At 43.5% G+C, this 26,324-nt stretch overlaps 3 protein-coding genes across 3 annotated transcripts in view; 2 read left to right on the top strand and 1 right to left on the bottom strand.

Annotated features, from left to right (window-relative positions):
- Positions 1-8,098: 8,098 nt before the first annotated feature.
- tomm20b (translocase of outer mitochondrial membrane 20b) lies at positions 8,099-13,770 on the top strand. Its single transcript, XM_048248906.1, has 5 exons — positions 8,099-8,404; positions 9,218-9,264; positions 9,612-9,693; positions 10,459-10,601; positions 12,823-13,770. Exons 1-5 carry the CDS (start codon positions 8,284-8,286, stop codon positions 12,865-12,867), a joined length of 438 nt encoding a protein of 145 aa, XP_048104863.1. The 5' UTR covers positions 8,099-8,283; the 3' UTR covers positions 12,868-13,770.
- On the bottom strand, positions 13,703-19,622 carry rbm34 (RNA binding motif protein 34). The gene is made up of 12 exons (XM_048248904.1): positions 19,422-19,622; positions 19,129-19,288; positions 18,493-18,617; positions 17,981-18,197; positions 17,693-17,752; positions 17,335-17,378; positions 16,964-17,047; positions 16,331-16,388; positions 16,070-16,112; positions 15,480-15,598; positions 14,626-14,848; positions 13,703-14,484 (listed from the first exon to the last, which is right to left on the bottom strand). The coding sequence occupies exons 1-12, from the start codon at positions 19,445-19,447 to the stop codon at positions 14,318-14,320; spliced, it is 1,326 nt and encodes a 441-aa protein (XP_048104861.1). The 5' UTR covers positions 19,448-19,622; the 3' UTR covers positions 13,703-14,317.
- Positions 19,623-19,879: 257 nt separating this feature from the next.
- tbce (tubulin folding cofactor E) overlaps positions 19,880-26,324 on the top strand; it is a gene marked incomplete in the record, with an annotated part of 8,139 nt that continues 1,694 nt past the window's right edge. The window contains 13 exon segments of the mRNA XM_048249371.1: positions 19,880-19,985; positions 20,335-20,422; positions 20,746-20,880; positions 20,993-21,077; positions 21,384-21,551; positions 22,061-22,146; positions 22,489-22,588; positions 22,952-23,054; positions 23,449-23,525; positions 23,970-24,062; positions 24,369-24,433; positions 24,520-24,584; positions 24,842-24,994. Coding sequence (XP_048105328.1) covers positions 20,751-20,880; positions 20,993-21,077; positions 21,384-21,551; positions 22,061-22,146; positions 22,489-22,588; positions 22,952-23,054; positions 23,449-23,525; positions 23,970-24,062; positions 24,369-24,433; positions 24,520-24,584; positions 24,842-24,994 — 1,125 coding nt within the window.

Consider the following 26,324-nt stretch of genomic DNA (forward strand, 5'->3'; position numbering starts at 1 on the left):
GTCTGCCTTCTACCACCTCAGAAGCATCTCACGACTCCAGCCTTCACTCACACCTTCAGTAACTGAGACACTCACCCACGCCTTCATCACCTCCCGTTTGGACTACTGCAATGGTGTCCTGTCTGGACTGCCCACCAAGGCCCTTAGCAGACTCCAGTATGTCCAGAACTCAGCTGCCAGGGTTTTAACCCACACAAAGCCCTGGCAGCATATCACTCCCATTCTCCAACAGCTCCACTGGTTGCCAGTCAAGTCACGCATCGCCTACAAGATCCTCCTGCTCACCTACAAATCTCTCCATGGACTCTCACCACAATACCTCACAGATCTCCTCCACCCCTACACTCAGTCACGCTCTCTGCGGTCCTCTGACAAGGACCTGCTGGCCACCCCCTTTCCAGGTTGCTTGGGACTTTTTTTAGGACAGGGCTTTCTCTGCCAACGCTCCCACACTCTGGAACAGTCTACCACTCCATGTCTGCTCTGCCCCGTCCCTGCCCATGTTCAAAAAGCACCTCAAAACATTTTTTTTCACCAAGTCCTTTGACCCCTAACCCCCCCCCCCCATTGTAAAGTGACCTTGGGTACCATGAAAGGCGCTATATAAGTCCAAGTTATTATTATTATTATTATTATTGAAAGAACAAATAAATACAGAGAGAGAGCATGCATGACAGCTCGCATGAGAGAAAAACAGACAGGGCAACAAAGAACAGAACAGAGAGAGAAAGAGGACTGTAGAAACAGAGAGAGAAAAAGGACTGTAGAAACAGAGAGAGAAAGAGAGAGAAAGAGAGCTGTAGAAACAGAGAGAGAAAAAGGACTGTAGAAACAGAGAGAGAGAGAGAAAAAGGACTGTAGAAACAGAGAGAGAAAAAGGACTGTAGAAACAGAGAAAGAAAGAGAGAGAAAGAGAGCTGTAGAAACAGAGAGAGAAAGAGAGAGAAAGAGAGCTGTAGAAACAGAGAGAGAAAGAGAGCTGGTGGAGTAGTGGCGGTTGGGGAGGCCGTGCGTGACCTCTGGGTTGGCGAGGGCGCTGGTGTTGTTGTGAGCTCAGCAGCAGTCAGACGGCTGGGGGCTGTTGGGAGACGCGTCTGTCTGCCCACGGTGACAAAACCACCAGCTCCACCCATACGGCCCCTGGCACGGGCTCTGGCACTGGGGTTGGGGGTGGATCCGGAGCGTGAGCCAGGGCCCGGGGTTGGGGTTGAGTTGGGGAGGCCAGCACCAGCCAGGTTCTGGAGCCCAGAGGCAGCACCATGGCTGCCAGGGACAGAGACAAAGAGCGATGTTCTATGCCCGCCAGGCCAGCAACATACAGGAGCCTGCAGAACTCTCTCAGCAGGGCAAAACAAACACACACACACACACACAAACACACACACACACACACACACACACACACACAGAGTCTCTTTCTTGTTTGCAATCTCTTCCACTACCATTCAGTTTGCCTCTGGACTTTTCCCTCACGCACACAGTCACACTCTCTCTTTTTAATGACTTTATCTCCACCTTTTTCCTCCATGGCCTACAGCCACCCTTATTTGGGAACCTTTTTATGTTGACTGGTGTAGCATTTTTTTATTGTGGTATCTAGTGATAATCACCTGTACTCCAGCGTGTACCTTGCCAATCATCTCATGAATGCTTAAAGCAACACCAAAGACCTAGAATTGATTAGACCAAAAACTGTTGGGTAGTTGACACCAGCGCAGGTATGGTCAGTGACCATCATCGCACGCATGACTGGGGTGCCAGTCACACGAGGACACAGCAGGGTGGTCCATTCCAAAAAACCCTGAGGTGGTTGAAGTTCCACACTGCACCATACCTAACTATGGGAGGCACTAAAGAGGTATGATTTAAGTCTAGACTTAAACATAGGGAGGGTGTCTGCTAATTGAATTGAGGGAGGAAGATTATTCCAGAGGAGGGGTGCGCGGTAGCAGAAAGCTCTGCCTCCTACTGTAGTTTTTGAGATTAACAAATAAAAAAGTTACGTAAGATACAGGACACACTATGAGACACTGGGAACAGAGAAGTAGTTAACATTGCCACCACTTTCTCTGTCTTTCTGCCAACATCATTTTTCCATCCTTTGCACTTTGTCTCCTACACCCAGAGACCATGTCTCTCTCATCTTTGGCTATGTGTATTTCCTTTTCACCATTTTTCCTAAACCTCTCTCTCTCTTTCTCTCTGTCCCTCTCTCTCTATCCCTTCCTCTTTCCTCGTCTGTTTCCCAACTGTTACTCACTCCTCCTCATCCTTGCAGACACCCAAAAGCAACAATAAAAAACACTTGCTCAGCCTCGTTAAAAAGAGGGGGCTTTTTTCTTTCATTATTTATCCCTCTTTCATTCCTCCACTGAGGCACCCGTACCAGCTTGCAGTGGTGGTGGGAGTGCGTTCCAAGTTCCACTACGTGTTTCATCTTGAAAACACATTGGATGACATAGCTTCCTTGGAAGTGGGCCTTTGGGGGGGGGGGGGGGGGGGACGTTTTTGAGCGTCGCACAGAGTTCATGGAAAATACAGGGCTTCCAGTCTGCAAGGGGAAAAGGGTTCCAAGTCCAAGGCCCCTCCTGCTCTGGATGATCCTGGATGGCTCGCCAAACAAAACAAAAAAAAAAAAACATAGAGTGACCTCTTTTTTTTTTCAACAAAACCTTTCCGAATGTCGGAATTTTTTTTTCAGTTCCTGTCTGCTTGGCGAGCCTCTGTGGCGGATTGCTGGCAGCCAAAGCTCACAATAAAATAAAATAAATAATAAAAATAACTAAAGAAAAAACAGCTGTGGGACTGAGTAAAGAATGATTACATCCTGCCTATGCCAACACAGTGAGAGAACCAGAGAGAGAGAGAGAAAGAGAGACAGTGAGACTAAGATGGGTGAATAATCACAAGGAAAATTACTTCTCTCCTTACTAACCTGATTGCACCCAATAATGGCATCACTCTTCTCCACTGTTTACTCAGGGGCCTGTGCTTTGCCAGACATATGGAACCCTGTGAGAAGAGGAAAGAACAGAGGAAACATAAAAAGAGAAAGAGAGAGAGGCAAGATAAGGTGCCAAAAGAGCCACAGGACAAACTCAGACAGCAGTGTCTGTACTCTACACAGATGTTTTGAACTGTTTTCCGTATTTTCGGAACTTTTACTTTGTTGCATAAATGGCCTGTAATACTTGCAGTTGTCAACAATTCAATTATATACAGTTTAAAGACCATTGCATATTTTTCTGATGGATGTCATCCTACGGTTGCTGAGTGACATTTTGAATGAGTTGACATCATATTTAAACGTGCAGTGATCTCTTAATTTTTTCCAGAGCTGTATATCTGTGTGTGTGTGGCAGAAAAGTACTCTGATTCAAGCTTCTTACATTTGAATACTTTCTTGATTCTTTACTCTTCTATGATGGTAATCTGAATATTATTGGAGTGTGGCAAAACAAGACATTTGAGGATGTCAACTTTGGTAAACACTGATTGACATTTCCAAAATGTTCATACACTAGTATAGTATAGTATAGTATAAACAAATAATTGAATAATTGATTAATTTAGAGAAGAATAATGTTTGTTGCAGTACTACTGCTTCCACTTCCACACAGCAAACAACAAAATCTTTCACCAAATCTACAAACGCGTCACGCTAATTCTCCAGGTTTGCATCGGTTTTCAATGTCATAAAAACCCTTTTGCAAAACGTCATACACATAGATCAGTTTCTAAGACACCATGTTCAGACCTTAGTGAATGTGCCAACTGTGTTGCCATGGTATCCTTAGCAAATTGTAACCATGGCAATCCCCCCCCCCACATACACACACACACCCCACCCCCCGCCCTGCCTACTGTAGATGACAGAGCAGACGCCAGGTTAATTGCTTCTAGAAGCAGACACACTCGTCAAGCACGAGATGCCTGCACCAGGTTAGAGTGTTTAAAGATGAAATTCAGAATGTGCCGAGTCAGCTAACAACACTCTGTGCTTCACATCAGCAGGGATCGCATGTGTCGCCCCAACTGACTCAATTAATTTCCAACTCACTTTGAGGAAACACAGGCCAGACATTTCTGGACCATTAACTTTTATGTGTTCGTTACCCCGAAAATATGTCTGTGTGAATCCAGTGACGTCGGTGTGAATCCTGTAGCGACTAGCATGAGTCAGCAATCTCCATTAATTCAAAGAGACTTATCCTCAGATGGCAGATGCATAAAGCTCAATGTTGTCTAAAAATATCTGTTTTTCCACTCTCTCATAGACCTGCATGCATTTCCCTACCATCCCCCTATACATACCTTTTTTATCTAGTTTGTTTTGTTGGTGTTGGTCGACTATACCTCTATAACGATAACTATAACAATAACTATAACAATAAATATAACATATCAACACTGACATCCACTCACTCTATCGCTGACCACTGACAAAAGAAAACATTAAAAATATATACAGCATATGTATACTGGTTGGTTTAAACTTAAAGTTATCCATCATCTCCCTCTTTGACATGGCAGGTTCTAACAACAGGGCTGGCTAGCTTTTCTTATGTGTACAGTACACATACGGGGCCCCCGCGGAACCAGGCACATCACCACCCATCAGCCAGGCAGACGGACCTCCTGCTGAGCCCCCCACCCCCGGGGAGGATTAGACGGGATCAGGTGGTAGTAAGGGACTCCATCCACGGCACCAGTGAACTCTCCCTGCACCCTTTAAGGTCTGCCGCTGAGAAAGAGCTGTGGCATATTACCCAGAATGCAATGCAACCAGCATAGGAGAGGATGAGTTGTTTCAGGCCCAAAAGTTATGCTTGAAATCTGAAGTTTAAAAAACAGCACTGAAAAAAAAACAGCACTGTCTCTACAAATAGAGGAGGTGCAAGAGAAAGTTCTAAATGATTTGACAGCTGACAACATAAGTTTGGCTGTCCTGTCACTCAGTGGTCACCTATTTAATTCATACTGTTCTATTCAGGAAAAGACTTACATAGACATGAGGTGCTGCATAAGCAGTAATACATAAACGCATACTCACACCTATCCAGTTTCACATATGCCACACACACATACCGGTACACACTCGCACACACACACACACACACACACGCACGCACACACACACACACACACAGACACGCGCTTCTCCCAGTTTCTCCCTGGGGAACGATGCTTCCTCTGCGGTTAGAGTATGCTCCAGCCAGGAAGTGAAAATAATCTGGGAGTGTGTGAGTGTGCGTGTGTGTGTGTGTGTGTAGAGGGTGGGGGGTCACAGTAGGGATTTTGTGAGGGATTGTGTGTGGGGGGGGGGGGGGGGGGGGGGGTGGGGGGACGTGACGGAATGCTCATGACTCTGTTTTTATCCTCAAATCCCCTGGGACTTCATCAGCAGAGATCCTCATACAAACCCCCACCGCCTCCCCTGTCCACCTGCAAACTGAGCCCTGCTGTGTGTTCCTATGACTCAGTGGCTCAGTCTATTTTCACAGCCATACCACCCCACACACACACACACACACACACACACACAACCCCGTGCCCCATCCTGAAAAAAGACTAGCGCCTACTCTCTGCCCCAGACAAATCATCACTCCTGCTGGGCCTCTTTTTATTTTTATTAAGCTATTATTAGGAATGCCAAACTGACCATATTGTAAGACAGGCAGAACAGTGCGGTGCAACAGACGTTCTGCTCCTCCTCTCTTCTACTTCTCCAACTCTCTCTCTCTCTCTGTGTGTGTGTGTCTGTGTCACCACTAACCCTTTTAGTGGGGCCCCCGTGATGATTCATTTGAGAGGGGAACTGGGAATGGCCCTTGAAAGATCCCCCTTCCTGGAAAAAGGGGGCCTCTTCGAGTTGGGTAATACCTCTGCCATTGAAACAGGGGATGTGGATGTTATTATGTGCGCGGAGGGGGAGGAGTGAGGGAGGGACAGATGTGGTCGGCCGAGGCCTGCCTGTCAGCCACTGGATCCAGCTGGACGTCAGCTGTGGGCGGATAAGCTACAGTAAGAGACTCAGACCGTAGAGAGTCAGACTGTAGTGTATTACACACACACACACACACACACACACACTGGAATGAGTGTGTGTATGAGTGAGACTGTTTGGGTGTGACATTAGTTATCTAGTAAGATGTGCATGGTCATAAAAGTACAGTACATTAAATTGCACATGTAGAAATTGTGTGTGTGTTTGTGTGTGTGTGTGTTCAAAGTGTAATTTTTTGAAGTGCGAGTGTGTCTTTATATGCCAGTGTGGTTGTAGGTTTCAACGCAGACATTTCAGATAAAGAGCCCACCTACCTGTTAATGGCACGGTAACTATGGCAACGACTTCTGATGTGGTGTGCTGTGTCGAATTGCCAGGGAACACCTAGGTGTCTGTTCAGAGGAACCACACCTCAGAGTCAGAAAGTCAGAAGGCCACCCGACTCCCACACATACACACACTCAATGACTAAGACAGTGCACCAAGCCAATGTTGTTTGTATTTGTTTGTGTGTGTGTGCGTGTGAGTGTGCACGTGTATGTGAGAACAAGAAAGTGTGAGTACTTTACTTGCATGAATTAGCACATGTATGTGCAAGGTTGCACAAGCATGTGTGTGTGTGTGTGTGTGTGTGTGCATGTGTGTGTTCTTGCCCTGTGTGTGTCTGCTCGTCAGGCAGCAATCTGTGTTAAGTCTTTGAGCCTGTCCTCACCTCGTTGCCAAGGTGGGCTATTTTAAGTCAGTCTGGGACCTTGCTGTTGATGGAGGCTGCCATCTGTTCAGAGGGAAGAGCTGGAAGAGGCAAGGCAACCTCTCTCCCCCCTGGCTCTGTGGTGACAGCGAACATCTATTCAGGGTCCTGTCCCCCCCACCCATCTCCATATAACAACACCCCACACACTTTTCCTGTGCAAACTGGGGAGAGTGCACATCCAACATAATCTCTTCTCGAAGATGACATCATTCATTTTCAACTTCTGAGAACATTTTCTCATTCATTAGAAAACAAAAATACTATAAATAAGTAGTAAATCACCTGGTCCACCCAGTCTCATGCACAGGACTGTACATCGCCGTCCAAGTGTTAACGGAAGATAATATGAAGTTACGAAGTGAAGGAAGCTCAACTGCACAGCATTTAGGCCTATCAAACTCCTTACTATGTGGCATCAATATTACTTTACACACGTTACTCAAAGGTAGAAAAACGACACTGTGTTGCTTTAAGTGAAATGCTTTCCCTTTCAGGCATGTCATTTAGAAACACCCACTCTTTCATTTGACCTTGTGCACTGTGGTCCGCATGCTCAGAGAGAGAGAGAGAGAGAGAGAGAGAGAAGTTAATAGTCTCGCCTCTTCTTTTGTTGTTGGGGAGAGTATGTAGACTTTTACCAAATGGCCAAACATTTCACTCAAGCTGGAAGCTGCTAAGGAGAGAACTTATAGTGAAGCGTTGCTGCCATCTAGTAAGCATTGCAAAATGGCATACAGTAATCACTATCATGCAGCTATAGCAAAATTAGAAAGTAAGAATGACAGAAAGAATGACAGAAAGAATGAAAGAAAGTGAATGAAAGAAATACAAAAATATATAGAATGAAAGAAGAGGGGGCGTAAAAAGAAAGGAGAGATTGGTGAACAACATTGGGTTGACGTGATTTTTTTGTCCCACCTGTGCAGTCAGACACCTCAATAACCAGTGGATTACTACTGCCATCTCGTGGTCAATATCATTTACTACCGCATTCATGGAAAATGCCAAGTAGAAAACGCGGAGAACGGTGCCTTCCTTTATTTTATTGCGTTGTTGTAAAGTCGTCAACAAAATTAACACATTATTAACCTAATTTTATTTCCACATATCCACCCAAATAAACACAGTAATAGGGCCTAGAGCTATTACAGTTGCATTACTGATTTTTGTCAAACTGCACTGGAATTGTTTCATGCAAAATCAAACACTGAATGTTGTCCGTATTTATGCAAGCGTACATTTGACCCATCATAAAGATACCAAAGCTTGAAAGTGTGGCTGACTGACCGAACGAAAGTAACCCTGTAATTTACATCAGGCATTCGCCAAAGCCAGCTCATCTGTCACCTCAAGGACAACGTTAAGGGAATGGGGTCTTTTTCGACCGTGGAGAAGAACTCAGATTGTCTGTCGGTCATGTAACGTTATTGTTACGGTATTTAAAACAAACCTTTTACCTCTTATTTCTGCCTTGGTAGCCTGCGTTACCAAGAGGCAACCACCGGCTTTGGCTACAGCTACAATGAATAGTAGAACAAGTACAATCGCCGCCGGCGTGTGCGGTGCGCTATTCCTAGGTTACTGTATCTACTTCGACAGGAAAAGAAGGAGTGACCCCAACTTCAAGCAAAAGCTTCGGGAACGTGAGTGTTAACCCGTCCAGCAAAACCCGATGGGGGTGTCTACCTCACAGTACCCATGCACAGCCGATCTCGTTCACTTTCAGTTACAGGAGGTAACGTGTTAATGGGCATTCGTGTAAATGTCCGGGTGTGATCGAGGCATTTATGCTATCAGCTAGCTGTTTAGCTAACATCACCTCATATGTGCAGGAATGGCTTACAGAGACGCTGTGCTTCCAGCTAGTTGCTAGGTTTAGCTTAATCAGAGTTAGCCAATTGAAATGTGCTATCTCGCTGTGTTGTTGCTGAAATGTTATTACCTGAGCTGCTAACTGTGGTTTGTCCACCAGTGGTATCCGGATGGCTTAACCTCCATTCTCACCCGTTACACATGGATATTGGTTTGTCATCCAAGACAGCATGCTGGTAGACAACTTAAGGAATTTGTCAAACTTGGGCTTAGTCAACCCTGGGAGATTTGGTTAATCAGATGCTTACTGAATAGTGAATAGAAATGTCTTTGACGTCACTTGCTAGTTGCCTAGCCAATTAAAGTCAACTGAACTTCAAGCCACTTCAAGTCAAGTCAGTTAAATCAGATATAAAACCAACCACCAAGGCCAAATGTAAACCTCTTCCTCGGCTACTGTAAATAGTCAAGGCCAAGTCGATGACTATCCATCCCATCTCTGACCCATACCCACAGTGAACACTCCACACTCCAAAGTAGTAAGACAGAGAGTGTAGAGCATGGTCGATATTGAACATTTGCTAGGATTCACTGATCCTTCGTTTGGGCTTTAGCTCATAATGTCTTGTTGTATTCTGTCCCAGGAAGGAGAAAACAGAAGGCACAACAGGACCAATCTGGCCTATCCAGGGTAAGGGGTCACCTAAAACAGTGAACACACTACCTGATTGATTTTTGACTTTGCATGAAAAACGTTTATTATTAGGCTGTATTTGAAGTATAAGGCAATGCATAGAAGTTGTTTTTATTGATCATTGGCATAGTCCTTGTATTGTTTATGGGAAGTCAGTTGTCATGTGTTGATTGTTTGTGCGGTCATCCGTTAATGTCTAGTCCTGTCCGAAATGTGTGAAGCATGTCAACATTTCTTGTCTTCGACATCTTCTTGGTGAGAAGCACTGTAATCTGGGGGCTAAAATCGGTGGTAGCATCAAATTTACACATACTTTACACAAATTTACACGTGTGTGTGTTTAGTTGCCGGACCTGAAGGATGCTGAGGCTGTTCAGAAGTTCTTCCTGGAAGAGATTCAGTTGGGAGAGGAGCTGCTGGCCCAAGGTAAGATGCTTCCTCTTTCTCCCCCTCCTCTTCCTCATGCTCTCCCTCTCACACTTCACGCTTCAGCATCCACCAGTGACCACAGCCCAGAGGGGTATTTCACAATAATAGGGGGCAGCCGTGGCCTACCTGCAGATTTGTCACTAAACTATATTTAGACACTTGGCATACCCTCCAAGCTAGGTGCACAGAATAAATCCCCACGGTAACTTATGTGCCATCTCTTTGGTGAAACCAAGTCAAGGCTAAATTCAGCCAGGATAACCAACAAATCCCAGCTTAATCCCTCATCTAGGTTTTGTGAAATACCCCTCAGTTGTCACACCTTGTTTGTTTGTTTTCCAAATTGAACATGATGGAGAAGCAGACTCTGCATCTCTAGTGAGACCAACTTATTCCCTCACAAATACTAATGGAGAGCCTCATTCTAATTCTGTGGTTAGAAGTGTGGACTTAATTGAATTAATTTGGCAATTGGGATTAAACACAATTAAACACAAACTGGGAGACCACCTTATCAATACCTTGCCAGACCCTGTAACATGAATGTTGACTTGTGTTGGATGATCTCTGTACTCCCTCACCCCTTGTAGGCCCATGTGACATTGGAGAAGGAAGATTGTTTGCATTGTATGCACATGTACTTAGGCAATGCTTGTTATTTATTATGTTATGATATGTTGTTTTATGATGGCTTGGTTGTTGACTGCATGTGATGTGACCACACACACACACACACATGACCCCCCTGCTCCTCCTCCCCAGGTGACTATGAGAAGGGTGTGGATCACCTGACCAACGCCATCGCTGTGTGCGGTCAGCCTCAGCAGCTGTTGCAGGTGCTCCAGCAGACGCTTCCGCCGCCAGTGTTCCAGATGCTGCTCACCAAGCTGCCCACCATCAGCCAGGTGAGCACACACACACACACACACACACCACAAGTTACCACAGATTAGCTTTTTCTCTCTCTCTCTTGCTCACGTACACACAAACACCACATGTAAGCTCACACTTTGCGCACGCACTCACACGTCACCGAGGGTGAAATTACACACACGCACGCCGCGCACTCGTTACATGCATACAAACAACCTGCCATTCACCAGAGGGGTATTTCACAAAGGCAGAATTAAGACATCCAAGATAAGTGATAAAGCGAGGTTTGACATAGCGTTGTCTGGTCATCCTAGCTCAACTCGTTTCACTAATGCCAATCCAGGATGAGTAGGAGCGACTATGTCAAGCCAGGTGTAAGTAATTCAGGATGTGTGCGCGTTCTCGTTTCTGCTCCAAAGTGCCCACAGTTGGAATAAAAAAGACGCGGAAAATATGTCATTCACACAAAGTGAACAACCGCTTTTGATATAGACTCACAATGAAGTAAAGTTGTCCTTTTTGGAATGGGGAATCATGGCTATTTCGGTAAAACAGCAGGAGTAGGCGTGGTAGACCGACTGAATGCAAATTTACGTATGCACCCACGTGTGAGTGCTTCCTTGTCTCGGCACGCAACGTCATTAAGAAAGCAACTTGCCACTGCAAAGATGCACATAGTATGATATACTTTAATATTATAGTTGAAAATACCTTCGAAAACTTGCCCCTCCACTTCCAATCAACTACAGTAGGCTATTCATCAAACGTCAACAATAAAATAAGCAAAAAGTGAGTACCTAGGCCTAGGCCTATGTTAATAATCATAAGGCTATCACAATTAATATAACTAGATGTACCGCAGAGCGGTACAAAATATGACCGCCGCCCAGTCCAGCACATTTTTTCCACAAAAATAAATCACGCTGAAAGGCCTATATGATTCTAACTGTCTCACTAAATTGCATTATCCACACTCAATTCTCACTGGTATCTGCTAGACAACAAGTACAAAAACATGATTAGTTCATAGATTTCACATGTAAAATTCATTTTATACAACCCCACCCCCATCTTGCCTGTTCATAATTCTGAGAAATTCTTTAATTGTGTGCATGTGTGCGTGTACATGTTTATGTTTATGTGTGTGGGTGTGTGCTTGTGTGTTTGCCTGTGTATGTGTGTTTGTGCATGTGCATGCATGCGTACATATGTCTACTGAGAAAAAAAAAAAAAAAAAAAATCTGACTAAACCTATATGACCGCCGCTTCGCTGCGCGGCGGTCATAATAACCATATGGTTAGGTAGACAATCTGTTTTGTTTTGCGAGCAAACACATTTAGCAAATAGTTTATAAATGGAATAAAGCTCCTTAAAAATTAGCACGAAGGTCTTATGTGAATGACAGCTAGCTGAACCAATAAGACAACATAATTACCATTAGAATGAACTTAGCTTGGCTGTTAGCCTGGTCGGGACCAGGCTAGGTGCAGAGAATACATCTTCATGGTAACTTATGTGCCATCTCTTTTGTGAAACCAAGTCAAGGCTAAATTCATTCAGGATAACCTAAAAATCCCAGCTTAATCCCTTATCTAGGTTTTGTGAAATACCCCTCAGGAAACTCCCGTTAGTCCCCTAGCCCTAAACGACTTGAGCACATGACATGAGCACACCCAACCCCAAGGATCCAAGCATGAAACAGAGAGACCTGCTCACCGCCCCTAAAACAATAAGGACTACAATTACCAGGGAAGACCTGACAACCCCCCCAGTTACCAGTAAATAACTCAACTAATTGACTAGGGAACACCCAAAACAACGCCCTATTGATGTGGAAAGCCCACCACTCCCACCCTTGATAACCACCCCCACACCCACCATTAGACTCTTTTCTGACTACCTTTCTATTAGGTCCACTGGCACGGATGACTGAGATTTGATGATTGAGAATGAGATATGATTGAGAGTTTGGCACTAAGCACTTAATGATAATCCTTGGTATTTGTGTATTTACTTGTAAGGGGATTTAACTATTTCTGAAAGCTGAGAACAGAGGCTGTCATTATCAGATCATCTTCTGTTCCTATTGCAAGTGTCTTAATGGCTTTGAATATAAATATCTTTCGCATTTTGTAGATATTTTAAGATATTTATCCCTTATTCTTGTAACCTTTATGTTAGCATCTTTATTATCTTGTCGTCACTGATAATGACTCTAATGATCTAATTGTTCATGTTCTCCTTTCTCGTAGCGTATCGTCAACGCCCAGACCTCTCCTGACGACGACGTGGAGTGAGAGCCCAGAGGCGTCTGATTTACTACCATTAGTTTTTATTCCCCCAGCCCGCCCCATAATCTCATTCACCGGCTCCAGAGATCCTCACAGTTGTCAATCCCATCCAGAACAGAACGTGGCCTCATCCTCGCCTCCCAAAAGTGTAAAAATGACGGCCCGTGGAAGCATAACTCAAATCCGAGGGGATAGGGATGGTCATGTAATGATTTGCACTGCGCTCCATCTTAAGCTCCTGAACTCCTGACATGTACATTTTCATATGGATGTCCATCCATAGATATGTCTGTCTATTGCTAAACATTTTCGACACAAACTCCCACGTGTCTGTCCCGTGATTGTTACTGTTACAGCTCGTTTTGAGTTGTACGTTGTTACAGGTGCTGCCCCATCAATAAGAAGTTTGGCATCATGTCTATATCAGGGTCTGTTAACTGTTGTGCCGAATCATCATTTACAAAAAAACAAGAAAACAAGACAGAACTAGTAAATTCTGTTATTCTTCAGTCCAGTAACATGAAACATGCAGCATCGAAGAGTGCAAGACTTTCTGCCAGAAGCGTGAGGTTTGGGACTGACCCATTTGGTTGCCTGGTCAACTCGATTTTTTTTACCACAACAGTTGTTTACATCCTTTTTGTTATATCACTCCGTGACGACTAATAATAAGTACTGGTCATTGCGGTGACAAATAGGAACACATCTGTGAAAGCAACACAAAAGACTCCACACTGGTCCCTTGACCAGCTGTCTGTACTTAAGTTATTGTTTGAAAACAGCGAGGCAATTTTGTTAGTTTTCTTCTCTGTGGCTTGAAGGACTCCTTACTGTTGATGGGTCATGTTAAGGAATGTTGCCCTGTTTTTATTTTTACCAAAAAAATAATAAAGAAGGATTGAGCTGCAACCACTGCTGTATGGTTTGATTTTGTGATGTGATTTTTTTTTTTTTAAACAGTTACTGTTGAATGATTATCACATTGTCTGTTCTGAGACAAAGTTTTACAGTGATCACAGAATGTCCTCATTTTAACAGTCAAAGACAACGGCAGTGATTAATCAGTGGCAAATGGGAATAATATCTTAATGTGAGTATTCCAAGTACGTGGTTTATTGACAAACCTGGGTAAATTAACTCGAGTAAGTGGTAAACCTACAACAAGACCTGTATGGCTTCATTCTAACAAAACAATGCTGTGTTTGTTCTTGTTGTAGGAGGTTTACCACTTACTCTGGGTTAATTTACCCAGGTTTGTCAATAAATCACGTACTTGGAATACCCCCCTGATGTTCCTGTTACAAAAAACAAATGTGACCACAGAATGTTCTCATTTTAAAGTTCATTCATACCATTTAAAAGACGAAACCATTGATAAACCAATGAGCAATGGGAGTAATATCTTATTCTTGTTCCTGTCAAAACGTCGACGAAACAAATGTGACTGACCACCTCCTCATAAGTGGATCTTGTCCTTATTCCGGGGTTTAGATTTCTTTTTCTGTCCTTTGTGCTTCTTGGCCCCGGGGTCGGCCATTTCTCCTTTGAAAGTTGAGGGGGACGTCTTCTTCCCCTGATTTCTCTGGAAGGGCTTCTGGCCGCCTCTGCCTCTACCGAAACCACCTCTACCGATACCACCTCTACCGATACCACCACCACCTCTACCTAAACCGCCTCTACCGGCACCACCACCACCTCTACCTAAACCGCCTCTACCGGCACCACCACCACCTCTACCGAAACCGCCTCTACCCATACCACCACCACCGCCGCCTCCTCCTCCTCTACTGACACCACCAGGTTTGCCTGGAGGTCCTTCTTTCTGTCCTGTCTTCATGGGTCCCGTCCTCCTCTGGCCTCGGCCCTTTCCATCTTCGGAGGCCGTCGCTTTCGCATCTTTGTCTTTGACCGAACGCTTCACGCGGATCTTGCGCTCGCACAGAGTGGAGCCGTCCAGCTTCAGGGCGAGCTGCACCGAGTCAGGACTCTGGACAAACACAACAGAACAACAGACTGTTTTAAGGACCACACACCTGAAGATGTGATTTCTTTCTTGCAGAAGCTGATGTAAAAGTCCTGTAATCTACAAACCATTATAAGAGGCTGTACCATTACAATTTAGAATGTAAAATAGGGCTGAAACAATCGATTACTTCAACAATTAAATGAATCGCCGTTAGGTAACTATATAGGTAATCAGTTAGATCCTTTTTTGCGGGAGCGGGACAGAATATTGCGGGAGCAGGCGGGCGCAGGACGGAAAAATCAGTCCTGTGCAGACCTAGTTGCAGCCCTAATGTGAGATGCTTATTGCTTAACTTTTCTCAGGCACGGTGTTGGAATTCAGTCTTGGCTGTTCATTTGAGAACATATAATATTATGTTATTGCTTTAAAAAAAAAAATTTGGGGGGGCTTTTTTGCCTTTAGTTGGTCAGTACAGTGGAGAGTGACAGGAAGCAAGTGGGAGAGAGAGATGAGGATCGGGAAATGACCGCAGGTCGTATTCGGACCCGTATATGGTACGGACGCTGTAGCCTGCTGCACCACAGCCCCCCCCAAACATTTCTAAAGCTATAATAGGGCCTGAACACTGCTCCCAAACGTGGCATCCTCTCACCTCGAACAGCACGTAGCCGAATCCTTTCCCCATGCCGGTGTCTCTGTCCCTGATCAGCCGTACGGCCTCCACCGAGCCACAGTCCTCAAAGTGCTGCCTCAGGGCCAGCTCCGCGATGTCTGGACAGCGGCACAGCAGAGACAGAGGAGATCAATAGGAGTTATTATAAAGGAAACACAAGTGAAGTCACTGGTATTTTGCCAACTCCTTTTACCCAAAGTGACACAGTAACTGAACTGTAGGATGACAAGTCCACTCCCGTTCACAGGGAAAAAGTTTATAGTTTACTCAACGTACTGCTGGGGCAAGCACTGCCAGTGAATAACAGTACTTATATAACTGGGTTGGGCAGAACGTTGTCATTTTAAAAATGTCAGCTGATTGTGTCATGATGACTACATTGTCCAGTTATTACAGATCTATTGACAAAATAGAAAATGCAAAACAAAACTTAAAACTCCCCCAGGTGGATATACCTTATCTAATGTGTGGCACAAAATGTTACTTTTAAACCAAATATTACTGTCTACCGCAATAGACTGGAAAAACAGCTACAGACTTGGAAAAAAACATAGTGAAGGATAGCTTACCATATGGTAAATTGCCAACAAATATGGATCGCTTGTGATCATGCTGAAAGGAGAATAAAGAGAACTAATTTCAATAGATGTAATACAAACAATTAGAACATGGTAACCTTCAAGGGGACACATGCCCTTGCACAGAAAGGTGCATCCTAGAGCCATGTGATGGAAAAGGTTCCAAAGAGATCATTAAGAAGCGTCAAAGTAGAACACTTTCTCAACCGTCTCTGGAGGCGTGCTTCTCTGCCTGTACCAAAGCACACTTACTTGTTTGGAGACGGTGTCCACTCGGATATGAAAGTCCTTCGAAATCTCCAAGCCATTCCTGCAGAAGTTCAATCATACCATGATGCATGGCCCCATCACACTGGGGCGGTAATATAATATGTTATGCCCTATGTAACTTACAGAATACTTATGTTACAGTTATGGTACTATGGTATTGTAAATTAAAAATATAATAGTTAAAAATGAACAGTTTTAAAATGTTTGTAAGACTACATAAAGGTGCTCTAAGCGATGTTGGATAGCGTCACTTCTGTTGACGTTCAAACAAAATGGAGCTAGCTCGCTACTCCTTGCCCTTCCCTCCCGTGCAATTGAAACTCTCCTAAACGTGCATATCGTCTGTGATTTCGCTTTAACAGTTTGTTATGTTTTTATGGTCCAGGCTGGACCAAGTTGTTTTTGCAGCTAGCGGATGGTGAGGTGATGTTTGCAGTGTGTGACAAAACCATGTAACATCGCTTAGAGCACCTTTAAGGACAATAGCAATAATAAACAATAATGTCAATGCAATCAATAGCCTAATGAAAATAAACAAATACTATAATATACAAACTATATACTTATGTATTACAGAGAGTATGTGCACAGGATGTACACTGCAGTGGTGCCTACCTAGTAAGGGCGTTATCTGCTGCCTCCTTCTCTTTGAAAACTATGTATGCGTTGATGCTCTGCTTTTTGGGATGAACTTTACGACTGAGGGGAGAAAACAGAGAAACCAACCAGGAAGGTTCAGTTCAATTTTAAATCAACAAAGAAGTTACATTTTTAAATCAACAGCAGAATCAAATACAGCCAAATTATAAGACAAAAAAAAGTCCAAAACAGTCCAGTGAAAAGCAATATCAGCCAGAGCACACATCAATTACCATTAACACAATAACAAACACAGCAATGACAGTGATAACAGACAACAGTCTGAGGACAGCTTTAGTTCTGCTACTTTTAGCCAGAAAACCAGCGGCCAAACAATTATCACTTACTGAATGGCGGCTACTTTGCGAGACATGGATGGATCTTCTCTAGCCTGCAAAACAGAATGACCATTATTTTCCACAGACATGTACCGGTACATATATTCATTTAGCAGACACTGTTATCCAAAGTGACTTACATATGTCAACTTCATTACAAGGGATTACATTATCCCCAGAACAACTTGGGGTTAAGTACCTTGTTCAAGGGCACAACTGTGGAAGCCAGGAATTGAACCCACAACTCTTCAGGCTACTGCAATCCAGCCCAGCTCCTTAACCACTACGCTACTACCGCCCCAGTGCACCATGTTGGTGTTTCATATGGTGCACCATGTTACATGTAGACGATATGCTAAGTACATACCACTGAACGAAACCGTATCGATTCGATGGGTCCATGTTCCTTAAAAATGGCCCGAAGTGCCTAAGAAAAAAAAAGAGACATGTCATTTCAGAGGTCAAGTTCTTCAGATGTTCTTACAAACTGTACCTCAAGCTCTGTGTGTGTGTGTGTGTGTGTGTGTGTGTGTGTGTGTGTGTGTGTGTGTGTGTGTGTGTTTTCCTCACCAAAATCACATACAGTATTTTATCACGTTATGATCTAAACTACATGTCCTGTTGCTTGCATGTCCATAACACTGATTTGCTCTACCTCTCTGGTGCAACTGACGGGGAGATTGCCCACGAACACGGTCCTGCTCAACTTCACTCTCTCAGCGGCGTAGTCCTTAAAGGTCTTTACTCTCTTAGCAGGCTTCCCATCATTCCCTGCTGCGTCTTCATCCTCAACCTTTGGGGCTTTCCGCTTGGGTGCCTTCGGGGTCTTCGCCACTGTGTCCTCATTGTCCGCATTTTGTAAAGAACTTTCTCTGTGAATCCAAAAGAACCAGGGCAAGACCAGAATAGACTGAGATTAGGGATCGCCACACAACAGAATGTTTACATAATTTCAGAGTGAGTATAGGGTTGTTGTAAAGCAATGAAGGCTCTAAATGTCATCATTTTCAATTTCTTATTTTTTGAGACTCACTATGGGACAATGCAAGAAAGGACACATTGTATCATATTCTGACTTTTCCGAGACATGTAGTTGTGCATAATACTACTGCGGTGGGAGCTTTTGCACACATTTGGTTATGTTGTAATATCTGTAAAATCACCCACCTGTTCTCAAGCTTTAATTCTGCTGCTGATTTGGGCTTTTTACTTTTCTTTGGTTGTACCTTTCCAGGGGTTGCTGCAGGGCCTGCGGCTGCATCTTCATCTTTTACAGGCTTCGGTTCAGGCAGCTGTCAAGCAGACAGATTTGAAAGAATTGAAAGATCCAGTGGACTGGTCAAAACTCTAAAACACATTATTAGTGGACATTATAGTTTGATTATGAATAATATTTGGGCAGCCGTGGCCAACTGGTTAGCACTTCGGACTTGTAACCGGAGGGTTGCCGGTTCGAACCCCGACCAGGCTGAGGTGCCCTTGAGCAAGGCTTGTTGGCAGGCAGCTCACTGCGCCGGGATTAGTGTGTGCTTCACCTCACTGTGTGTTCACTGTGTGCTGAGTGTGTTTCACTAATTCACGGATTGGGATAAATGCAGAGACCAAATTTCCCTCACGGGATCAAAAGAGTATATGTATAGTAGTAGTAGTATATATATGTGTGTGTGTGTGTGTGTGTGTGTGTGTGTGTGTGTGTGCTGTCAGTGTTAGTTGAACTTTTGAAGCCAATGCTATGTGTTTTGAGAACCAAAAGTATATTGTAGCAGGTGAAGAATTTCAAGTTCAACAGAAGAGGACACATACCTTTGGCGCTGGGACGAACTTCACAGTGTTGGTTGTCGAACTGGATGAGAATAGTGCAGACAGTGATCCCGAGCCAGCTGCAGATTTGTTGGGAAACAAGCAGCCGGACACTTGCCCCACAGCGTAAGTGGCAGCCTCGTCGCCAGCCTCATTTGCATTACTGTGAAAACAGGCACACTGCTCAATGAAGCTAAGCTGGCATCCAGACATACAGCAATTATCGTTACGCATTTGGCTAAGCAACTGGTAAGTTAGAGTATGCGATAGCTCAGTTGAGATAACTTCAACGTTACCTCTTTCCTGTTAATTTATTTTTCATTGTTTTCCACTGGTGATTTCAAGACCGTATTCCCACGGCCAACGTTAACTTATCCTTCTATCCAATTGCTTTTCCATATAATCGTATTCAAAATAACTATTCAAGGAAGATCAAACACAGAGTAGTAAATCGGTAAATATCCACTACGGTCAGAAACACACGTTGTTCAAGAGGTCCAACGTGAATATTGGTCGGAGGGTACTAAAAACAATGAAGAAAAGTTCCTAAACAGAAAACTGTGGTGATGCATAAGATCGTTCTGGTCAATAGAGTATTTTATTATATACAAACAAAATAATAAATTATATTCTATACAGTGAGCATTCATAACAACTATCAAATACAGAAATTAAATGCGACCAACCACGTTGACTTGAGAACGAACTACTTTTTGTGTAGGACTTCCAGTGCGTCACTTCCTGTTATCAGTAGTTGACAAGTGCTAGTCTAGTTTACCCTGTGGTGGCTTTTACTGTCTGTGGATGAGAGTTATCTCTGTGTTAACGTGGGAAATAACATCGTAGGATTTCCGAACAAGGTAAAGGTGGTATTTACCTGTGTCCGTTTAACATGAATTGCAACATTGTAGTGGACAACTAAGACTTATGTATGTTTCAAGACAATGTCTGCAAGGGTGTGTTGAGTTAGCAACCATAGACTGTATTCTATGTTAGCAACAATCAACTGGGATAACAGATTAATCAACATAATTTAATGCCTTACTCTGTGCATAATCACAAGATCACTAACATCGTTCGTGGGTTTCACGCGGCTATATTGTTATAGCGTTGATCATGTATGTTTCAGTTAATGTCCTGTGATTATAGGCAACTATAGACAGAATCTGAATATTGCATATTGACAAATGAAGCTTGTTTCTGTTACAGAACATAAGGCCTACCCTGCACCAGCGTCTCTCCATTTATTCACCATATGTCAGGATGATTTTTTGGACTTAGGTTCTGAAAAGGAAAGGTGCTTTAAATTCGGGCTGCAACTAATTGTCGATTATCGATTATTTTCTCGATTAATCACAGTTTGATCATGGTAAAAAAATATTGATCAAATATTCATCAGTGTTTTCCAAAGTTCAAAATGACGTCTTCACATAGGCTACCTTGTTTTGTCATGCCAAATATATCCAGTTTACTGACACCGCAGTAGGGCTACTCCAGAAAAATGGTTCAAGAAACTGGAATTAGCTGATTTTCAGCTTTTCTTTCTAATTGCTCAAACCGATCAGTCAATTTATTTAATTTATTGGCTTGTTATGTACATGTTAACTTTTCATGCAGCAGATCCTATGCGAGTCAAGGACGGGGAACAGCCTGCCATGGAAGAGGGGGTTCCCTCCGATGCTGTCGGCAGACGAATAAGCTGTGACGGGGAGCGGGCCACCGTGCGCTTTGTTGGCACGGTGCCTCCAACCAAAGGTTCACTTCCTTAATGTATTGGTCAGACACCGGAATACTAGAATAGAATAGAACATTGGTCAGTCACAGGAATAATAGAATTGAACTGTAATGTGAATGTCACTGATTATAGGCGTGTGGCTTGGTGTGGAGTGGGACAATCCAGAGAGAGGCAAACATGATGGCTCCCACGAGGGGGTCCATTATTTTACCTGCAGGTAAGCCTACAATATCGTTAAACAGGTCCAATATGTGTTGCCCCTTGACCCCCCCAACTGAATGTCAGTGATAAAGCCACAACAGTATCCAGTTAATTAGCCAGTGATATGAAAGTTAAGATGCTCATTCTGTATCGTTTGTCTTCCAAGTATACTGTTTCAGCTTGGAATTTGTTGTGGATTGTGTCCTTTCATAGCCTGCAAACCTGACCAATCTGACAGAATGGATCTGCTGTTAGCTGAGCTAGTTTGTGTACACAGGCCTAACCTGAAATGGGAAATCTTTTGAACAACTTCTCATTGTAGACACCCCACGGGTGGCTCGTTCGTGCGTCCCAAGAAGGCCAGCTTCGGGGTGGACTTCCTGACGGCCCTGAGGCAGCGGTACGAGAAGGAACGGGAGGGCATGGAGTTCACCATCTCTACTTGCACACTGGAGATGGTGGGCTTCCAGGAGCTCTCCGAGAAGCAGAGGTAAGAGTAAAGACAAAATTACAAGTTATATGGTTATTCTAAAAGTGTCATTTGTTAAGTGTATTTTTTTGGGGGTTTGTTCTTATTTAGATAGATCAGTGGGAGAGACTGATTGGCCTAAATACATTTTTACTAAAAACACATTTTTCATCCCTCCACGTGATATAACAAACAACAGGTATGCATGCTAAGGGTCTCAATAAGAATTACATTTACATTCATTCATTTAGCAGACACTTTTATCCAAAGTGACTTACACATGTCAATTATATTACAAGGGCCATTCTCCCCGGATCAACTTGGGGCTTGAAGTGCCTTGCTCAAGGGCACAATGGGGAAGCCGGGAAATGAACCCACAACTTTTCTACAATGCTACTACATGCTAGCCCAGCTCTTTAGCCACTACGCTACCACTGTCCCGCGCATTCATTTTTTAATTTGTATCGTAATGCTATAGTGAATATATAACATATAGCATATATATGTGGCCTTCTGTTTCATGTGGACAGAGTGGAGAACCTCAAAGAAGTGGCCCTTAGGAGCTTTGAAGTCTGGGGAACTGCCTCTCGAAATGAAATACAAAAGACTGCTCCAGGTAACCCTGTAAACCTTACTTGATCATAATGCATTAAAGGGAAAGTCCAGTCCAGGTAACCCTGTGCCTTACTTGATCATAATGCATTAAAGGGAAAGTCCAGTCCAGGTAACCCTGTGCCTTACTTGATCATAATGCATTAAAGGGAAAGACCACAATTTTGGTGAAGGGTTGTTGATATCTGAGCTAGTTGACTGTGAGGATTGATTGACTGAATTTGGCAACAAAAGTGTATTGGATTAATCTGTGGACGGCAGCTTTAAGATTGTTGTTGTAATCTGTTTCATAGAGAGTGTATTTGTTTCTGACTGGTGGACTGGTTGCGCAATTTGCTTTCCACAGATGTAGAATTTCTAGATCTTTCTCAGAACCTGCTGAGCTCGTGGGAAGCCCTGGCAGCCATCACAGAACAGATGGAGAAGCTGAGGGCACTTCAGATGGGGTAACAGCATCTGTTAACAAGTTCATGCTTCCTTCCTTCCATCCATGCCCATCCATCCATGCATCCATCCATCCATCCATCCATCTGTCCATCCATCCATCTGTCCATCCATCCATTCTTCAGCCCATACCCGTATCCATCTTTTCGCCTGTTCATCCAGCCACTCAGCCACCTCTGTTTGCTATTCTTCCTGTCCATTTATCTGTCTGTTATCATATTTATGAGCAAGTCGCTGCTTCAATTAATTTATCCATCCATCCATCCATCCATCCATCCATCTATTGATCCCTCTTTTCCACTCTGTCCATCTAATTATCTGTCCTTCCTCACATCTGTCTGTCTCATCTCTGTCTCTCTCTGCAGGTACAACAGGCTGACGTTGCCCTCTGACCCTTCAAGCCTGACCCATGCGTTCACCAACCTCAGAGTCCTGGCACTTCCTGATTGTGGCCTCACTTGGCCTGAGGTTAGACACTAGAATGGAACCTATTTTTGTTTAAGGTGCATGCCAAGAAATCCAATAGAATATCATAGAATGTGTATGATGTTCATTTCAATATTAAATCAAATTATATTGAGGTATGCTTTTATCAGCAAAGCAGTTGTGGTATCATCTTCAAATTCATTTAGATAGAATGTGCATGTTATGATGGTAGCTTATAGTGTAGCTCTGTTAGATCCAGTTGTCTTCAGCTCTGTTGAAACTTGTGTCTCGTCTGTAATGTACGTTGAAGATTATTCAAGTTAGCCTACTGGAACTGCTTTAAGTATATGTAAACAGAAAGGATGTAAGATGAAAACTGGAATGGAAGCAGGTTTCAGGAATGAGGTGGATTGAGACTCTCGTCTGGTCTGTGCAGGTGCTGCAGTGTGCGTGCATGTGGCCCAGTGTGGAGGAGCTCTACCTCAGGGAGAACAACATCACCGACCTGCAGCGGTGAGCCTCACCCATCCAGCTGCAGAGTCTTGCTGTGTTTCGTTTGGGTTACACTTTACTTGACAGTGTCGACATACAGTAAGAGTGACATGACACTGGCATGAACGTGTCATAAACAAGTCATAAACAATGACATAACACTTCTGTTAAGTGACATTCGGTTTTTGTCATAACAAGTTAGGTTAAGGGTTAGGGTTAGGTTTAGAGTTGGGGTTAGGATTAGGGTTAGAAGGATTAGGGTTAAGGTTAGGGTTAGGTTTCATGTGTCATGACAGTGTCATGTGTTCATGACAGTGTCATGTCACTCTTATGTCGATACTGTCAAGTAACCTTTGTTTGTTTTGTTTGTTTTTGGTTTTATTTATGTTTTTGTTTGTGTTTTTGTTTGTGTTTGTGTTTTGTTTTGCTCTTGCTTTCATTTATGCATCTTCTTATTTCCTCTAGGCCTGTTGATGTTCTGCAGTCCTTGACCCATCTAGATCTCTCCAGGAATCCAATAACTTCAGAAACACTGACAGAAATTGGAAAACTCCCCCAGTAAGAACAAGGAAGAACTATATTATGCTGTTGTGCAGTTTATACAGCCAGACCTCAAGAAAAGAGGTTTCTAGATGTCCATGTATAAAACAATCTAGACACTGCTTCCTTCATGGACTACTAATTAATGTAGTATTATTCCATAACAGCTCTTTAACTAATTATACAACATCTCACTAGATGTTTCAGTTGTTAAATACACATTAAGCTACCATCTAAATACACATACAGTAAATAACTATGAAAGATTTAATCTGTAGTGCTTAACAGACATTTGTCAGGCTGACATTTTACTTCTGTTTCCAGGTTGGACACCCTGAATCTTTCAGAGACTGGCCTGACTAGTATAGAGTTTAATGATGTGCCACCAGGTAAACTCAAACATGTGTGTTTATTTCTGAACCTGTCTTGTTCTATGGACAGGCCTTACATGCTTACTGTGAACTGTGCTTCACAGGCTCCAAGACAGCTATGTTCCCTGCACTGCAGAAACTAACACTAATGGACAACAAGATTGCAGAGGTAAGAGACAAACTTCCAAAACTCTGTGATAGAAGTCATATTTTTGTAAAGATCACATTTTGTGCCACAAGATCACTCTTTTCTTTCTTTCTTTCTTTCTTTCTTTCTTTCTTTCTTTCTTTCTTTCTCTTTCAACCATCATTCCCTCTCTCTCTCTCTCTCTCTCTCTCTCTCTCTCTCTGTCCCTCTCTCTATCTCTCTCCCTCTCTCTCTCTCTTTCTTTCTCTCTCTCTCTCCCTCTCTCTCTCTGCCCGTAGTGGTGGGTGGTGAATGAGCTGGAGAAGTTGCGGTCTCTGGTGCAGCTGATGCTGCAGAGGAACCCACTAATGGAGCGCGAGAGGAACCCACAGACGGCCTGCCAGCTCGCCATCGCACGCGTGGGACAGCTCACCAAACTCAACAACACCTCGGTGTGTGTGTGTGTGTGGATGTGTGTGTGTGTGTGGATGTGTGTGTGTGTGGATGTGTGTGTGTGTGGATGTGTGTGTGTGTGTGTGGGGGTGCTACAGTAGTATCCAGTGTTAATATATGTTTATGGTGAGGAAAGAAAGGCACACATTCCATAAAAGGAGCAGGAGAAAGAAAGAAAGAACAAGAAAGAAATGACAGAAGGAAATTGTAAAAGGAAGGAGAGAAGGAAGAAAGAAAGAAAGAAAGAAAGAGCGTGCGTGTGTGTGTGTGTGTGTGTGTGTGCGTGTGCGCGCGTGTGTGTGTGTGTGTGTGTGTGTGTGTGTGTGTGTGTGCGTGCGTGTGTGTGTGTGTGTGTGTGTGTGCGTGTGTGTGTGTGTGTGTGTGTGTGTGTGTGTGTGTGTGTGTGTGTATGTGTGTGTGTGTGTGAGAGGTAGAGAGGTAGAAAATGTTCCATATTATTTAGATCAGAACAGTTTAAAAGTAGCCTATGGCGTTCATCAGCAGCATTGATGTACAGTCTTGAGCATCACATAGAGAAAAGACATCTGAAGGCTTCAACAACATGACAGACCCCCTTTAGTCATGCACTCTTCTAGTGAATTGAGTTGGACTGGCCTTGACTGTGTTCAGCGCTGCATTAGGTGCACGCTATATTCAGAATACTTTAGTCTATTTTTAAAGTCTCTGAAGAAAATATGATCTAGGCCATGGAGAATCTCGCACTGCAGTCTTCCTCAGTGCTGTTCAGTGTGTTTTGGTTTGAGCAGCCCAGAAGAAAGCACAACCCTTTGAGACCAACTCACTAGTCTACATCCTCACTAGTTCATAAGATCTGAGGGCTGTAGTGGACACGTACTTAGTTCTCTGGTTCTCTGTGGAGTGTTCTAGATTCTAGAACATATGATGGCTCTAACCCCATTTAAACATGCCCTTTCATGAAACTCCTAACTGCATACATTACGTATTCAGACACCATGCATTCACATGGCAGCTACACTTGGTAGGAAGATTTACATTTGCTAGTTGGAGACAAACCTGTTTGTGATTTTTCCTCAACTGGAATTCCATGCAGCATGCTGGGATGCCATGGAAGTGTCTGTGATTGCAGTGGCTATGATGAGAAATCTGAGAGTATAGTCCACTCTGCTGGGGCAGGGCCTCAATGATGATGATGGTTATGATTATGATAATGTTTGTTTGTTGTGTTGATGTGGTGAGAGGATGAGGATGTGATGATGATTATGAATATGTGATTGTTTGTTTGTTGTTGTTTATACTTCTTTGTGTATTCATTAATTGTTTCATTCATTCAATCATCTGTGTGTCCAT

The sequence above is a fragment of the Alosa alosa genome, chromosome 7 (genome assembly GCF_017589495.1).
Source record: "Alosa alosa isolate M-15738 ecotype Scorff River chromosome 7, AALO_Geno_1.1, whole genome shotgun sequence".
Classification (NCBI taxonomy): Eukaryota; Metazoa; Chordata; class Actinopteri; order Clupeiformes; family Clupeidae; genus Alosa; species Alosa alosa.

Bases quoted from the DNA above. Each gene is read 5' to 3' on its own strand.
- rbm34 (XM_048248904.1), bottom strand. From the start codon at position 19,447: ATGAAAAATAAATTAACAGGAAAGAG. The intron at 16,113-16,330 runs GTAAGTGTGCTT...TTCTCCTTTCAG, and splicing joins TGGACACCGTCTCCAAACAA to CATGATCACAAGCGATCCAT. The intron at 14,849-15,479 runs GTGAGAGGATGC...GTGTTTGTCCAG, and splicing joins TCGGCTACGTGCTGTTCGAG to AGTCCTGACTCGGTGCAGCT.
- tomm20b (XM_048248906.1), top strand. From the start codon at position 8,284: ATGAATAGTAGAACAAGTACAATCGCCGCCGGCGTGTGCGGTGCGCTA. The intron at 9,694-10,458 runs GTAAGATGCTTC...CCTCCTCCCCAG, and splicing joins AGAGGAGCTGCTGGCCCAAG to GTGACTATGAGAAGGGTGTG. The intron at 10,602-12,822 runs GTGAGCACACAC...CCTTTCTCGTAG, and splicing joins AGCTGCCCACCATCAGCCAG to CGTATCGTCAACGCCCAGAC.